The sequence below is a fragment of the Sus scrofa genome, chromosome 15 (assembly GCF_000003025.6).
Source record: "Sus scrofa isolate TJ Tabasco breed Duroc chromosome 15, Sscrofa11.1, whole genome shotgun sequence".
NCBI classification, from domain to species: domain Eukaryota; kingdom Metazoa; phylum Chordata; class Mammalia; order Artiodactyla; family Suidae; genus Sus; species Sus scrofa.
The window spans coordinates 65,629,427-65,648,039 of record NC_010457.5 but is presented as its reverse complement, the minus strand read 5'-3'; the positions used below and the strand labels follow the sequence as shown (position 1 = coordinate 65,648,039).

The following is an 18,613-nucleotide window of genomic DNA, read 5'->3' as shown; positions in this document are numbered from 1 at the left end:
TCCTCAGTGGTGGCAGTGCAGATGCCCCGAATGCTGGGTCCTGCAGGGAGACCTGGCCCAGCCAGATCGGTGGGCTTGCCTTGTTCCCTGGTTACTCTGTGAGATTTCCTGCCCAGCTGATGCATATTCCATGCCAGACCACAGACGGCCAACTCAGTCCCAGCCACGGTCATGGTGGTCACCTTGGGTTTCTGCAGCAGCAGTGAGGGCTCAGGGGGAACTAAGGGAAGGAAACTGCCCAGCCAGGAAAAGGCTGTGTGGAACTCAAGACCCAGCTGGCCATAGATGCTGCACATGGTGGGCCCCAGCCTACATATTCAATTTGAAGGGACTGCTCCTGCTGTTTAAACTCTCCCCACCCACCCGGACCAAGGACCCGAATGATAGATCTTTATAGAGTCTTTAAAGAACATAAGGGTGTTTTTCTGTGATTTTTCAGGTACAAAGGTGGATCACAGCAACCAAAGCATCTTTGAAAAGATCTATCAATTTCTAAAGATCCATTTACGGACCCCCATTTGCGTTTTACTATATTCTTTTTATCTACGTAATTTCCCAACTTCAGAGGTAGGGTGAGAGGATTAATGACATCATGTAGGCACACAGTCCTGCGTACTCTGGAGAGACACTTCCCTTGGAAATGCGGACTGAGAATTGCTACTAAGGGACAGAAAGGACGATTCTTTCTGTTAGGGTGAGGTTTGTAAGCGTGAACAGGTCCAATGAAGGGAGATCCTCCCCAAAGAACTGCTCTGATGCGGAGGTGGAAGTGAGGGTAGCGACCTGGCCACCCAGGTTGTTCTTCAGGCCACTTCAGCCTCATACAGAATTAGGTCATTTAAACAATCATCGAGAGGTCGCTGGGAAAAAGTCCCTGAAGTTGCAGGTTCCGCCGCTGACTTTTATGTTTCAGGAATGTGCTTATTCATTTGTAACTACCACCAAGTCTTCCATCTGGTTGTCTGGTCCCAGCAGAAGCAGCTTAGAGACACAAGTGCCCCCAGCCGTAAGCCATGGAAATCAGACAGACCTAGAAGCTGCAAAGTACCTGAGAGGTCTGGGCAGGGTCTCCTGGGCATCATCTTTCTTTTAGATTTTCACTATGTGCCCTCATATTTTTCATACTGACGTAGTGTCTGGTTTACTGAGGGAGCGTTTTTATGGGGCCTGTCTTGTGCTGAGAGACCCTACCCTGAGCCATGACCACCTGAATTCTGCAGGAACCTTTAAGTCTCCCCACTCAACCTCCTCATTTTGCTCAGAATCCAGAAGCCTACACACAAGATAGGTCGTTTTCCATTCACAAGGTCGAATCTTTCCATACTCAGACTATAAATCTTGAAATGGCTACAGGACTAAAATCACGTTTCATGTGTTTTCTAACCAGCCTGAAGTTTTATGATTACACCTGAGAAACAGTTTGATGTGACCATGCTAGTGACCAAGTCCAAAAATATTTCTCTATACTCCTGGGTGAAATTGAGAAAGTAAAGGAGACATTGCGGGATTTTTAAAATCTTTTCCCCTTTGGGTGGTAATTTGAAAGAACACAGTAAATGACACATGAAAATGGGCATTTGCACCCCCAGATTTTGGGACTTCCTTGCACTTCTTGGTGGCCTGGGGATAGGCCAGCCTAGGCAGAGACAGGGAAGGAAGAGCTGCAGCCTGCACGCCAGGAAGCCAACCTTAGGACTCTATTTCTCTGCACCCCAGTTCCCCATTCTGTATTGCAGGGGACAGAGTGGAAGAGGATTTCTTTAGGGCCCTTTCCAGCTCAATGTTCTGTGACTCTGATTTTCTGTTGCTATTATTCTATAAAGTGGGCTAAGTGAGGAGGATACTGACTTGGGCTGGGAATTAGGAGGGGATACTGCTGGATTTCTGAAAACTACCCATGCAGCTCCTGACAGCTCTAGGGGCCAACAAAAAGCAGGACAGAAAGTAAAAGGCCAACTTTTCTCTGGACCAAGAATAAAGGACTGTTCTGAAGGTACATTAATTAGGCCAAGGGGACATGTTTAGTCATTATTTCATCCTGTAAAGCCACCTAACAGTCCAAAAGCCTGAATGCCTGTCCAAGAAGCTCTGGCCCTTTACAGGACACCCTGCTGTTTGCTAAACTTTAGCCTGGCCCATCTACCCTTCCTTGGTGCACAACCATCATTTTCTCATTAATTTGCTGTCTAATTAGAAATATGGAGCTAATGATCAGGAAGGGAATATGCCTAATTTCAGGTTCTTCCTAGTGTCTGGAATCCAATGTTGGCATCCAACAATTTTGAAATAAACAGTGTGGAAATATTTTACTTGGCCATACGGATGAATAATCACTTGCTAGATTGGAAGGAATGTGAATACAGCAGTCATTTAAACAAAGTCCATTATTATTCAAAGGCAATTTTTGGGTATTTAACACCAGTGTTATTGAGGGTAAGAGAAGTAGGATAATTTGGGGACATCTGGTGCATTAAAAGGTAGGCCTCCAGATTCTATGCAATATCTTTGATCACTATAGTTTAAAAAAATGATGCTTTCAGGATGCTCAATAACTTGAAACTCATATATCCTACCTTAGACACACTATTTAATTATCTTGAACAAATGAGTTCAACCTATCTTCTAGTGGCAAAATGTTCCCACTTTCCATCCACAGTGTATGGCCTAGCAGACATTCATTTTATAACCCAACTGGGGAACAACCATACTTCATCCAGCTTTCAGGCTTAAGCATAATAAAGGCAAAAAGTATCTTTGCAATAAAAACCTCACCCCCAGCACCTACACATATCAGCAATTACTAGAAGAAAAGCTCATTAGATTTCAACCTGGAAAATGTTCAACACAATGAAGAAAACACAAGAATCATGTTACATATTGGAGAACTATTTTAATTAACAATGACAGCCTTACTGTCCTGGGAAAATACACTTGGCCAAAGTATTTTTCCTTTTTCCTCTTGCAAAATAAAGATGTGGCCAAAAATGCAGGCCCTGGACAGTTATTACATTTATAGCAAAGGTGAGGCATCTTTTTAAAAGAATAGCAAACATTTCTTCATTTAAGCGTGTTAAAAATGACAAACTGAAGCAAAAGGAACCAAAAGAAAAGGCTTTGGATTAATAACTAGGTTGATTCCTTAATATTAAGAACAATGGAATACCTAGTTTCAAGGGAATAGTAACTTATTCAAATAGACAGTATTTTGAACACAATAGTCCACCCTGCTTTAACATTTCACGATGCTAAGTTGACCGTAATATACACTGAAAAAACTTTAGGGCATACCTACAAATGCCAAGCATGGTGCAAGGTCGGCCAGGGCCATAGTATTTTGTGGAGACAGTGGCAGAACATTAAAATTTGGAAGAATTATGCTGTTTTCAAAGGGGACCTTTTAGGAGATGGGCAGCTGATAGGGAGTGCTGGGGTTGGGGGTGGGGGGAGTGTGTGTGGTCACACAGCATTCCGCTGTCCATGTTTGGAGAACATGTATTACTGAAAATGGTTCCTAGTTAGGAAAGGCCTGAAAGGCTGGATTTAGGGCTAACCGGTCTTCACTTATAGGGCTACTCATAAGCAAAATGAACTCCTGAGGGCTTATCTTTCTTACCTATTGTCTTTTGTTTTCTGGATAACCCTACTGCTCAGTCTTAACCCCACATATTAATGAGCTCCCTGTCCTGGTGGATACAAGCACATGGTGGGCAGCTACGTATGTATGGAAGTCATATAGGGGCTTCATGCACTGGATGGCTGACTGGGCAGAATGAATTCTGAGGCCCCCTTCAACCTCTTGATTTAAAGATAGCTTGTGTTTGACTTGAGAAACAGTTAATGAAAGAGCTCAAGGATCTCTTGATGTTATTCTTTAAAACAAATCAAGGATTAGTTACTCTTAAAACATTACTGATCCTCAGTTAAAGTTGGTACCACTAAATTGTGGGACTGAGAAATGTGGATGAGTGTTTTTTCTTATTGCCATAAATATTAACCTACAAATATATATACACATGGTAACACAACTCCCACCTCCACCCAAACAACTATATGAGATTTATATTATGACTTGGTAGTTTCATATTAGGTGGATAATGTTTACATACAAATCAAACTTGGGCTGACATTTAGCATTTTAAAACTGGAAACTCACTTCTGAAGTCTTCTGGCCCAACTCCTTTGCATACTGTCGGTTGAGAGTATTGTTTACATACTGCCTACTCCTATTCCAAAACAGAGACTACTTTTGAAGAAAATATTTCATAAGCAATCAGTCCACTCAGTATAAATTGTTGCAGGTAAAAGTACAGCTATAAAGCAGATCTTAATATTTCCTACCCGATAAGTATGGCCAAAAAAATACTTCTAAAAAAAAGCCTAAAACCTACTGGCAGCTATTTCCAAAAAAGAAATATCAGAGGTTGTTGCTAGTTTTACACTGGAACTGATACAATCTATTAGGGTAATAGCCTTTTGAAAACTCATATCCTCCTTTGAAGGTCAAGGTCCAAGTCTTAAAACATCTTCTGTTCTCAGCAATTTAGTACTGTACCCACACAGAAATGCTCAAATGTGGAGTAAAGCATCTAAATCAGCACTCACATCCAGAGTATGCACCAGGTAAATTAGTACAGAAAAGCCCTTAGCAGTAAAGTCTGGCTCGACTTCAAATAAATTGGATTTATTCTAAAATGAAAAAAAATCACTAAACTTTCATGCACTTTACTTCCTGTTTATCACTAAATCATACAAATTCTTTCAGCTCAGTTTATCCTGAGGATAAAACCTCAGAAACAAAAACCCAGCCAAGACTTCTTTCTGTGAGAAATTATGACAGAAGAGACAAAAGCTGTACACTATGGATGTAATGGCCAAGTCATGATAAATCTGCCTAGTTAATCAAAAGAAAACCAAATCTGAGTGGAGGCCATGCTTCCAAGGTCAGCTTGTCCCTAGATTGCTGCTGCCCCATGGGGAGCCCACCGGCATCATTCTGCACCTTGATGGCTGCACAGGTGAGTTCCTGGGAGAAAATACTTGAGTGTTATCCAGTAAGTTCAAAGTAATGGGAAAGAAATTGAAGCAAGGGAAAAAACCCCATATATTGCAAATAACACCATCTCCTCTACGCCTCCCTAACAGGGAGCTTAGGACAAATTTTTGGATTTATAGTGACTGTTTTAACTTCTAGAATAGGTATGTGTTTAATCTTTTTTTCCTAATTCTATTTATTTTGTTCTAACTTTCATTTTATATAAATACACAATACATAGTATGTAAATAATTTACTTTTTTCTGCTGGGAGAGGGGGTTTGATGCCTCAAAAGTACTTGAGAAAGCAGGAGTACATGAAATAAATAATATGTAATTTAGATGTGTTAAAGCATTAATATTCAAGCTACATTAGGGCAGGGAGTCCATTCTGGAGTGTAAGATTATCTACAAGGTGTATTATACTTTTAGTACATAAATTACATACCTTATTTGAAGTACAGGGTACTTATTTTGAACATTAATATCTTATGAGAATGGTTATTCCCCTTAAATATTAGGTTTAAGGTGGTTTTCTGTATTTCTAAGTGTTACTGAATTACTGCTGATGGAACCTACAGCTCTGATTTCATAGTGGGAGACAGTGGAGAATGGGATTAATTTTGAAAAAATTTGTTGTTAAAATTTTTTAAATTAACCATTTCAAGCATGAAAAATATCATAGCAAATATGAAATGAACATGCAGGTGTCCACCACCCCTAGCTTTATTAAATAGTTAACCTTTAAACAACATGGATTTGCATTGCATGAGTCCAGTTATGAGTATATTTTTTTCAAGAGTAAAAACTATAGTACTGCACAATTAGTGGTTGGTTGAATCCATGAATGTGGAGCCACAGATACAGAGGAAACACATACACAGAGGGCCAACTATAAGTTACATACAGACCTGACTGCACAGAGGGTCAGCGCCCCCAACCCCCATGCTGTTCTAGGGTCAGCTGTGTTAACATTTTATCTTGTTTCCAATTTCCCTTTCTTTTTAAAGAAGCAGAGGTGGATTATACACCCCATTCCCTTTTTATCCACCTTCACCTCATAAATGTAATCACTATCCTGAATCTGTCTTTTATCATTCCAACGAAAAACTTTACATTGCATGTGCCTATATCAAAAAATAATTTATAGCCTCAACTTGCATATTTTAAAACTTACACCAGAGTATCATGCTGTGCTTATCATTCTGCAAATCATTCTAGAGATTTATCTTTGTTGCTACAGAAAGCTCTAATGTACTTATTTTACCTTTTATCTGTGGTTTCACTGTGTGAATGTACTGTCATTTATTTAACCATTTTCCTACCAATGAATACTCAGTGCTTCCCCCTAATTCCTTATGATAAATGGTGCTGCCATTAATCTGCTCTCCTGCAGAGCTGTTCTTTCACCTTGACCTCAAAACACAGCATTGCTCAGTTCCTCTGGGTCTCTCACTTCCCACACTGGACTATCATGCCAAGGCCATGAGCTATTTCTCTCACTGTTCCCTCTTATCCATTGCCCACCACTTCTTTCTCCCACTGATATAGCCGGACTATCACCTCTAGACTCCCTGTGATCACCCCCACCTGCATGTGGGACACATTCCTCTCACCAGTTCCCCAACCAGGCCTGTGTTCCTCTCTGGTCTTGACTCCTTTGGCAACACCCTCCTGCTGGTAATTGCACCCTCACATCCCAGGCTGTCTCTAAGCCTCTGCTTGTAACTGGACATAGCTCCCCTGCTTACCCAGCCAATGCCTCCTCCACCTTTAGGCCAACTTTGGCTTCACACTGACCAGGGAACTTCCTTACTCATCTGCTCTGCGCCCAATGCAACATGTACCGAGTCCTAGCACCTGCACTCCTCATTGACATTCACAGAATCGCTTGAGTTCCTCTGGAGTCAAAGTACTCCCTGAGGGGAGGGACTTAGTTTTACTCATCTTTATATCTTCAGTACTAGAGAAGAATCTGAGACACCACCAAGCATTCCGACATTGGCTGACCTGAAATGGAAGGTAGCCAATCCATTAAATAGAGTTTATTTTCATGATAGAGGAGAGCCAGTCTATTTAAAACAAGTAATCACTATGGAATATGTAACGAAAAATGACGTATTCAGCTCTCTGTGAACAAGACATCTGTTGGCTGATACTTACGCATTAACGAGTACCGTAAATGATGTTAACAGTGGTGATGCTGTGGCAAGGCAAGTGCCTTCTGAGTCAGGAGATTGGTAGAGACATAGCCCGTCACAGCTGTGAGCACTATTCCACTGCCTCCTACCTAGACATCCTGGGTCCTTCACAATGCCACCACACAAGGGCAGAGACTAGATAGTTTTCACACTTCCCCCAAGACAAGATCACACTCTTTACCCACCTGTGACCAGCTCCCTGACTTCTGCATCAAGAGATTTTCTCAGCAGTCGCAACAAGGCAGGTATCCCACCAACATTCTTCATTGCTATTTTATTTTCATCTGTAGACTTGCCAAAGACAAGGTTTCGAAGGGCACCACAAGCATTCTTCTGAACTTCCAAAACTCTGTGATCCAAAAGGTCGACCAGATGCTTGATTCCCCCTAACCTACACACCTGGAGTGAAAAACAGAAGGTACCAGGCCTAAATGACATGTGGTCAATCGAAGATCAAATAAAAGTCTGTTACAGAAGGAGCGCAGAAAACAGACAGCCCCAGATTATTTCAGAAGGTTACTTTCTATTCCAAGTAACACATTTTCCATAAATCTTAAGGACATTCTCCAAGAGGAAGCTCTTTTCACAGGTTCATGGCTTAAAGAAGGGAAGGGAGACTGAAGTAGATTAATGGCCACATGCAGGCAGCACAGTCACACTCCACCCTCTGAAGGCACACAGGGATTATGCTGTCACTTCTGAGTGCAATGAGCAAATGCACAAAAAAGCCGAGTGCAGGGTCAAAGACAACACAGGAAGGGATTTTTGACGGAAGTCATTTGTTTTTCTAGGCTACTCTCCCTAAATTCTCTTCCACTTAGTATGGAAATATTTGGGGGCTTTATTTAGTTTCCACCTTTAGGTCTGTAACTGTGTGTTTGGAATTTTAAGGGGTGAAAAACATTTAAAAGTCTGAAAAAAATGCCTACAACATCAAATCTAGCCAATATCAATGACTCACTGTTTCTATAAATGCCCCTAAACCTTAAAATCTGAAATAAAATATTCATATATGTTTAGTATTAGTAATGGTTATAAATCTTTTGTAACTTCACTTAATTTTGTGTTGGCACCAATTGTGAGCAGACTCTCATAAAATACATGAGGTCATAAGTACATAATGTACTGTGTATCTAACAGATTTTGAGAAAATACTTTTAAAATGCAGGTTAAATTGATTTTGCTTGTTTTATAAATAAGCTAGTAGGTGGACATATGATTTGAAAATGCTAAATGCACCTCAAAAAATACTCTCATCCCAGTTTTTTCCTGAGAAATACTGAAAGCATAGCTGAGAAGTAAAAGAGTAAGTAGTATCAGGATGTCATATGCCGTGAGTGTTGCCACCCCTAAATAGATCCCTTTAAAAGGGCTTCTAGATGACATCTGGTCATTTCTTAAGCACACAACCTGCCACTGCTAAATGGAAGGGCTCTGCCTGCCCATCACCCCACCCCCAACTCTGGCATCCTGGGCACTGGTCCTGTACCTCCATCTTCACTTTGTTGTCCCCAAAGCATAGGTGCTGCAGGTAGGCGGCGGCGTTCGCCTGAACTGAAGGGAACTGGTGCTGCAGCATGTGAATGACTTCAGGCAACTCGGGATCCCGCCACGCAAACTCCCTGCATGAGAGAAACATGGATTCATAAAGGATGGCCCATGTTCTAGCAGCACACTGAACTAAACATCTGTCAGAAGAGGCTGAGACCACAACTGGAAATGGCAAAAAAAAATCTTAAAAATGCACATACATGTGAATAATGTTTTCCTGGTGATGAACATATGCAGAGGCCCAGATGCTTATGATCAGAAAGAAATCATGATGCACAGATGCAGAGAAAGATCCAGGAGAACAAAGGAAGCTCTGAATAGGAGTAACTTTCTCATTCTTGTTTTCCAGCTCCTGATTCTAATCTTATGCCTTTCTACCTATGTAAGAAAGCTGCCGGTGCAAGGCTCAGGTAAATAAGCACACTTCAGTGAGGTGAGATGTCTCACTTGAGTAGGGAGGAAGAAGGGCTAGTGGAAACACTGTGTGCCTGATGATTTGCAAGAAATTTAATGTATATGGTTGCTCTTGATTATAAGAAACATAAAACATAATATAAAATGTTTTTACAGTAATCCTACATCTAGAGAAAACCACTGCTGGTATTTTCTGCTGGTCTTCTTTTCACATATGCAACCGAGTGTGCACATGTGTGCGGAAAGATTTTTTCAAAAAATTGTATTGTTACTAAATAGCACATGATATTTCATGAGCACCTATTCCATGCCAGGCACTATCCTAGCCATTATATATATATAATATATTATATATTATACAAATTCCTTTATTCTTATAGCAGCCATAAGTATTAGGAAGTTGCAGCAGAAAGGCTCAGTGACTTGCCTAAAGTCACCCAGCTAGTCAAGAGCTGAGCAACATTTGGACCCAGGCATCAGCCTTCAGACTCCTCTATGCCATCCCGTTTCTTTTACAATTAAAACACATTCATACTAAATACATATACATACTATTATACTATGTTTTTTTTAAGGTAACATCACATTATCAGAGCTTTGTAATGTTATTTGATTGGCTCACTGTTTGGAACCCTTGCTAAATGTGATTTTATGCTTATATTACATAAATATAGCTTCTTACAAATGGCTCACAAGCAACAAATTTTCAGACTTTATTAATAAGGTGAAGTAAATTGTTAGTCAAAATGAATTAGTCCTAACCCAGACACCTATACTTAATCTTCAACAAAGGAGGCAAGACTATAAAATGGGAAAGAGACAGTCTTTTCAGCAAATGGTGCTGGGAAAATTGGACAGCCGCATGTAAATCAATGAAATTGCGGTGTTCCTGTCTTGGTGCAGTGGAAACAAATCTGACTTAGAACCATGAGGTTGCGGGCTCAATCCCTGGCCGCTCTCAGTGGGTTAAGGATCCGGAGTTGCCGTGAGCTGTGGTGTAGGTTGCAGATGTGGCTCAGATCTGGCGTTGCTGTGACTCTGGTGTAGGCCAGCAGCTGTAGCTCCATTTAGACTCCTAGCCCGGAACCTCCCATATGCTGTGGGTGCGGCCCTAAAAACAAAACAAACAAGCAAAAAAAAATAAATGACACTGGAACACACCCTCACACCATGAACAAAAATAAACTCAAAATGGCTTAAAGACTTAAATGCAAAACAAGACACCATCAAACTTTTAGAAGAGAACATAGGCAAAACATTCTCTGATGTCAACCTTACAAATGTTTTCTCAGGTCAGTCTCCCAAGGCAACATAAATAAAAGCAAAAATAAACCAATGGGAGCTAATCAAACTGACAAGCTTTTGCACAACAAAAGAAACCATAAAAAAAAAAAAGACAACTTACAGATTGGGAGAAAATAGTTTCAAATGATGCACTGACAAGGACTTAATCTCTAAAATATACAAACAACTTATACAACTGAACAGCAAAAAAGCCAACAACCCAATTGAAAAATGAGCAAAAGACATGAACAGACATTTCTCCAAAGAAGATATATAGATGACCAACAAGCACATGAAAAAATGCTCAGCATTTGGAGAAATGCAAATCAAAACTACTATGAGGTACCACCTCATACCAGTCAGAATGGCCATCATTAATAAATTCACAGATAACAAATGCTGGAGAGGGTGTGGAGAAAAGCGAACCCTCCTACATTGTTGGTGGGAATGTAAACTGGTACAACCACTGTGGAAAACAGTATGGAGGTACCTCAGAAAACGAAATATAGAACTACCATATGACCCAGCAATCCCACTCTTGGATGTATACCCAAACAAAACTTTCCTTGAAAAAGACACATGCACTCGCCTGTTCATTGCAGCACTACTCACAATAGCCACGATATGGAAACCTAAATGTCCATCAACAGAGGAATGGATTAAGAGAATGTGGTACATATATACACAATAGGATACTACTCAGCCATAAAAATGAACAAAATAATGACATCTGTAGCAACGTGGATGGAACTGGAGACTCTTATACTAAGTGAAGTAAGTCAGAAAGGGAAAGACAAATACCATATGATATCGCTTATATCTGAAATCTTATATCCAGCACAAATGAATCTTCCCAAAGACTTGGAGAACAGACTTGTGGATGCCAAGGGGGAAGGGGAGGGAGGGGGATGGACTGGGAAATTTGGGGTTAATAGATGTAAACTATAGCCTTTGGAATGGATAAGCAATGATATCCTGCTATATAGCACTGGGAACTATATCTAGTCACTTATGACGGAGCATGATGGAGGATAATATGAGAAAAAGAATGTTTATACATATGTATGTCTGGGTCACTTTGCTGTACAGTAGAAAGACGACAGAACACTGTAAGCCAGCTATAATGGAAAAAATAATCATTTAAAAGATGAATTATTCCTGAATAAGCCTTAAAAAAAAAAAAAGCTTTAAATTAATGACCCAGTGATACTTATATTGTCCAGTTTTTAAGCCCACAGTCTCCTGGGAAGGCTCCATGTTTTAACTGTCTCATCCACTGCAAAGGTCATCCTACATCTACACACACACACCAACCCCTCATTAGTGAATTCTTACTGGGCTACAGGTGATATACCAGCTGCTGGATATACAAACATTGAATAAGACATGATTTTATGTATGGGGTCTTGTATGCCTAACAAAAATGTTTAGTCTTCATACCAACAACATAAATTATTACTTATAGATTAATACTTGTATCAGATATTATGTTAAAAGCTTTACAGGCATTACCTCACCTACCTTGACTGTGGCCCGTTGAGGTAAGCACTCTCAAGTAACATTAGATATAGATAGACAAGGAACTCATGATTAGTAATTAAGAAGTGGAGGTTAGTGGTCTCTATATTGCCCCAACACACAAGGAACATAATGCTGGTGGAGGTTTTAAAGGTGGTGTGAGAGAATGCAACACGGTCACAGTTACAAGGAAGATAACTCTGGTGGCCAAGTAGAAAATGTACCAGAATCAGAAAAGAATGGTGGCAAAGAAACTATACACTATCTCCACATTTGCTAAAAATAAAATATGACCATCTTTGATTTTTCTCTTTCCTTTATCCTTCTCATCTAACCCATCAGCAAATTCCATTGATCACCTCCAAAATATTTAATAATAATAAAATCCATCCATTTTCTTCTTGTCTGGACCCTCTACATGACTCCTACATGTTCTCTCCATTTCAATATCATCCTCTCTCCCATCTACTCTTTGCATGGCTGCCAGATGATTTACTGAAAACTGAAGTCAAGAGTGAGATGGAGATTTCTGGCTTGGGGGACAAACTGGATGCTATCATCATTAACAGGCCTTAAGGAAACCACAAATGCCAAGAAAGGCTGGAAAAAAACCACAGAAGTTAGATTGCCTATCTTTAAGCCTCAGGTCCTTCAAATGCGACATGATTTTGCAAACCAGTTATTTAGAACTTTAGTTTCCTTATCTGGAAAATAGGAACAATAAAACTATCATTGCTAACTTCTTCGTAGGCTGGCTGTGATGATTAAATTGTGGCGATGCATATTAAAGTACTTTACATACTATGATATGATATTATATACTATGATGCATGTTAAAGTACTTTACATATTATGAATTATGCTAAATGTTTTTACTACTATTCATCATTCCTGAAAAATGAACTATACTAAGTAGGGGCATTCTCTGTAATAAACAGATTTCCTTTTGGAATTCCCATTGGGGCTCATGGAAATGAATCAAACTAGTATTCAGGAGGATATGGGTTCAGTCCCTGGCCTTGCTCAGTGGGTTAAGGATCCAGTGTCCAGTTTTGTTGCCATAAGCTGTGGTGTAGGATAGGTTGCAGACGTGGCTCAGATCCTGTGTTGTTGTGGCTGTGGCTATGGCCAGCACCCGCAGCTCCGATTGGACCCCCAGCCTCGGAACTTCCATATGCTGCGGGTGTGGCCTTAAAAAAAGTGAAAAAAAAAAAAAGATTTCCTTTTATGCATTAAAATTATGTTCACTGTTTTTGATGAAAAATCTGTCTAAAGCCTATTATATTTTAAATCCATGCTGTAATTAGTAGAGTGCAAGGCAATTTGATTTGATCTTTCCTTGATGATTCAATCACTACAAACACATATTTTTGTCGTCTTTGAAGGGCACAGGGATGGTCAAGATTTCCTAGCATCTGGGGTACAACCAGTGCCAGACAACACAAAGGGTGGGGTCCAGCTGAAGATGGGCAGTTGGGCTTGGTTGGAATCAACCACAATCTTAATTTTCAGCAGAAATTTACCCTGGAAAGACCCCTAAACAATTCATAGACTGGCTGGATGGCATCAATGCTTGCCAAGATTTGCTTCATTGAAATAGAAGCCCAGACTTCTGCTTTGAGCCACGATAGAGTAACTGGTACTGAACTTCACCTTTCTACCATAAACAACCATTAAACTGGACTAAATGTATGAGAAAATTACACACATTTTAGCTCCTAGACATTAAGTAACATAAGAATGTAATCCTTGAAAGGGGGTGTATCATCCTGGGAACCCATATTTACTTGGCTTTCTGCTCAAGGGCACTTTTGGATCATGGCACAGTAAATGAGTTCAAATGGGCATAATGGACTCAGTGAACTGAGGGGGGAAGACTGGAATTTGGAGATGCTAAATAGATTAAAATTTGCAGAGTAGGATACTGGAGAGCAGAGAGGTATCCATAGGAGATACTGTGTAAGGATTACGCACAAGTCCTTCGTTGGGCTGTAGGACAGTAGCTGCTGCTGGAAGGAGAGCTGGACATATACCAGATGATATTGGACTTTCAGCCCAGCCATAGCATAGACCTTACTGATTACCTCAGCATTTAATCTCCACAAAGAACATGTTTAGGAGTAAGAACCATGCCACAGAGGGGCCATGCACTAGAAATAAAATAAATCTAAAATAGACCTGTCCTAACAAAGAACAAAACCAATTGTGATGGGATCAAAAACACTTGTAACATAAGCCAAAGTTCTTACAATGTGTCACTGACAACAATTAGGATATAATTTAAACCTGCTAGGCATAAGGAGAAACAGGAAAATATCACTCACAAGGATGTATAAAACCTCAAACAAACAGACCCGAGGAAAACTCATGTTGGAATGATCAGAGGAGTTTAAAATGATTATTATAATTTGCTCAAAAACATAAAGGAAAAGATGTATATAAGGAGTGAATAGATGGGGAATGTCACTGGAGACATGAAAACCATAAAAAAGCCAAATTCAAGTATCTGAAAAAAAATTCACTGGATGGGCTTAGCAATAGACTGGGTACCACAGAAGAAAAAAACAGCAAATTTGAAGACAGATCAATAAAAATATGTCCAATCTGAAGGACAGACAGAAAAAGAAATTAAAAAAAAAAAAATGACCAGAACTTCAGTAACCTGTGAGATGATGTTAAGTTATCCCAGGAGAGGAGTGAATTTGGGGTCAGAAGAAATATTTTAAAAAATAATGGTTAAAAATGTCCCAATTTTAGTAAAATCATTAACCAACATTTAAGGAAACTCGGTGAATCTCAAGCAGGTTAAATATGAAGAAAACTATACCTAGGCTTGTTAGAGTAAAACTGCTGAAGGTCACTGATAAAGAAAAATCTCAAAGGCAGCCAGAGAGAAGATATACTACCTCATGAGAAGGATGACACAAATGTTGGCCAATTTCTTATCAAAAACAATGAAAGTCTGAAGACAATAAACAACATTTTTTTAAAGCATTGATAAACTTCGTTAGTCTTGAATTTATATCTAGCAAAAATATCCTTTAAAAATGAGTGAAATAAAAACATTTTCAGATAAATTAAAGCTGAGAGAATGTTGCCAGTAAACATGAAACACAAGAAAGGCTAAAGAAAGTTCCTTAGGCTGAAGGGAAATGAGTGGAGATAGAAACTAGAATTTATAGGAAGATAGGAAGAGAACTATAAATAAATACGTAGGTTAATAAAAAGACTATCTTTTGGAGTTCTCGTTGTGGCTCAGTGGTTAATGAGGGCATCCATGAGGTTTCAGTTTGATCCCTGGCCTTGCTCAGTGGGTTAAGGATCTGGCGTTGCCGTGAGCTGTGGTGTAGGCTGCAGACAAGGCTCAGATTCCGTGTTGCTGTGGCTGCAGTGTAGGCTAGCAACTACAGCTCTGAATGGACCCCTAGGCTGAGAACCTCCATGTGCTGCGGGTATGGCCCTAAAAAAAAAAAAAAAGACTATCTTTTAAAAAATTAACTTAATTTCTTTAAAAGACAACTATTTACAGTAAAAATGATAATACTATATATATTATGGGTTTTATAATGTGTGTAGAAGTGAAACATTTAACAACAACAAAAAGGTCAAGGGGATGATAAATGAAATTATTCCCTTGGCCATCACAGCTGAAGCCCTGCTCAAAAAGAACACCACGAATACAGTCATTCTTTCAATCACTGTCACTTTCCATAGGAAACACTTTGTTACTCTCTTCAAATGAATTATCTGTACTACTAATAAATTTTGCTTCCAAACTAGGCAACTATTAAAAAACACACATCCTTTTATGTAGAAAACATCAACAACTTCTTTGGTCTTACAGGGAAATTTTCAGGCTAATTATAATGTAGCACTGAAGACAAAGAAACCAGGTTTAGAAGTGAATAAAAATATTAAAGTTTCTATTTTTAAAAATAAGAATTAAGTAATAATTGTCATGAGTTTTTACTTTGATTTGAATAGTCAAACCACAAATTCATCTGGATTCGTTTCAACCAGAATAAATGTACCTATTATTATAATCATTTATTCATCTTACAAAATGTAATATGAGTAAACTTTCACATAACAGTTTTATGCATTAGACTATGAAATTATCAAACTATGAATACCTGAAGTAAATTATCAGACATGAAATCCTTGTGTATAGTGAATCAGCTGATATCAGAGTTTAAAACTAAAATCTTTAGGAATGCTTACCAAACTCAAAGCTCTAATCAGTGCTTTTCTGGGTAGCTGTTCTATTCTCTTCAGGTTCAGCCGAGGTGTGGTCTAAATTACCTAGAATTCTCTTTTGAGAATTTTTGCATCTATGAGGATGCCCTCGTCTTTTGTTCTTTTGAGGACATTCAAAAGTAAAATCGTGTGAAAATATTTTTGATTTAATGATACCAGAGGTGCTATCAGACAATTAAAAAAAAATCCTTAAAATGACAGAAGGGTGAAAAACAGAAGCAGCAGAACCAAATGTATGTATAAGCTATAAAGAATTTTAGGCAAACGAGTGAATAGGTGGAGTGGTTTTAGTGAAGCAGGGGGCATCCCACTTAACTCAAAACTACTTTAGGTAATTTTGTTTTAATAACCAAAACCTTACTCATGTTTTTTATTCACATTCATTAGAATAAGTTGATAGGTTGCTATAAATGAATCGACAATTACAATAATTTTTCAGTGAAACAACTTGTGGGTGAAGAATGAATGAAATCTTGCTATTACATGCCTTAAAATAACACTCAAGCTGCTTGAAATTTAGCAATAATTTCACTCTTTCAGAAGTTAAAATTCTCTTGCAGTTTTTAAATATCTTTATTTCCTGAATATTTTAAATGGCTTTCATTAAAGATGAAGCCAGTTTTTCAAAAAATCAATCAAGTACTAAATGACTCATACTTATCTTAATAAAACATGTTTTTTACATTTTAAAATTAAAAGGAGGAAACATCTATTACTTGCCAAATATTTTTGCTTTTGAGATATGAGAATTTATTAAAAACAATTTTCCTTTAAATAGCAGAAAGCTTTTCTTTTTTTTTGTCTTTTGTCTTTTTTTGTTGTTGTTGTTGTTGCTATTTCTTGGGCCACTCCCACGGCATATGGAGGTTCCCAGGCTAGGGGTTGAATCGGAGCTGTAGCCACCGGCCTACGCGGATCCAAGCCGCGTCTGCAACCTACACCACAGCTCACGGCAACGCCGGATCGTTAACCCACTGAGCAAGGGCAGGGATCGAACCCGCAACCTCATGGTTCCTAGTCGGATTCGTTAACCACTGCGCCACGACGGGAACTCCCTAAATAGCAGAAAGCTTTTCAAAGGACCTAGTTGATGAAGGCACAACACAATATTGATCAATACATTTCAAAACATACATGACACTGGTCTTTCCCAGTTCACAACAATCATATGCATTTTCTGAAGCCATCGTCTAGGAAGTCAGGATAAAGGAAAAGGCATAAAATGATCCTTTAAAATCTTCTGTGTAATTCAGACTAAGAGGCTATCCCATATCCTAGATAGTTGCCTTAGTGAAGTATTTTAATGATGGATGATGCAGATACTCACACAGACCTATGCATTCTCCTACTATTAAAACACTGAAAGAAGGAATCTATTTTTAAAATGAACTTAACCTCAATGACCTATAAAGTTGGAAAGCAAATGGAAACATTAGAGATATGGAACTCCTGATATTTTAATAGACACGGCAACTTGAAATGTCAGAATGAAGGCACTGGTTGGCTCCTGAGATGTGGTAGCTTTCTGTTGACTCACGACCAGTACTTGCCTGGGGTCTTTCTGAATGCTGTCTATTGATGGGGATCTCGTGGTGCCATCATCTGCCGGCGTTGCATGCTGAAGCCTGTTATAATTGCACTCTTGCACTCGGTACTGTATCGGCCTATAGGGCTCCGCATAGGTAGCTGTTGTGTTCAGAGCGTAATTATTTCTTTGGTATGTAAGGGTACTTCGTTGGCTGGATGTCCTTTGCAGATTTCCAACACCTACCAGAAAGTCAACATTTTAAAAAAGATTAGTATGTTCTACACAAGGCGATACTTTTCAAAGTCAAAATATTTTTAATTTTAAGGATTATAGTTTTTAACAATTATATAAGTTGCTTACTTTTAGATTTTACCAATCCAATTTACAGATCAGGGGTGCTAAAAAAAGGCACTGAAGTTTTTAACATACACAAACAATATCCATGTGAATTTTATTAGCAGGAAAGAGTACAAATAAAACTATAAATCTGCTTACATAGTAGATCTTAAGATGTTTAAGACTCAGTAACAAAACTGTAAGTGAAATGTGGAGAAAGAATTAAACTAATCTTACAAATAAATAGCAAAATTTCATAACTTCATTTAGCAATAAACAAGTAAAATACTTATTCGAAGTCATAGCTAATTGAAACCATAAAACTTTGGACACTTAGGAAATACAAGTTATTTTTGATAAACATTTTACTTATAGACCTGTGGATTTTGATAACATTGGAAAATATACTTCACAAGAAGACTAATATACCAAATTCTTCTAAAGCTACTCCCTAAAATTATTGTGTGGTGCTATGTATAAAGTACTATACACT

At 38.8% G+C, this 18,613-nt stretch overlaps 1 protein-coding gene across 26 annotated transcripts in view; it reads right to left on the bottom strand.

Moving 5' to 3' along the window:
- Positions 1-18,613, bottom strand: part of PKP4 (plakophilin 4) — a 249,719-nt gene that overhangs the window by 32,852 nt on the left and 198,254 nt on the right. For 16 of the 26 annotated variants that reach the window (XM_021076442.1, XM_021076441.1, XM_013984156.2 and 13 more), the window contains 3 exons: positions 17,807-18,023; positions 8,722-8,854; positions 7,418-7,631 (listed from right to left, as the gene is read on the bottom strand). In XM_021076442.1, coding sequence (XP_020932101.1) covers positions 7,418-7,631; positions 8,722-8,854; positions 17,807-18,023 — 564 coding nt within the window. Of the gene's footprint in view, positions 1-7,417; positions 7,632-8,721; positions 8,855-17,806; positions 18,027-18,613 lie in introns of all 26 variants that reach the window. The other 10 variants (XM_013984155.2, XM_013984159.2, XM_013984165.2 and 7 more) reach the window with 1 other exon arrangement.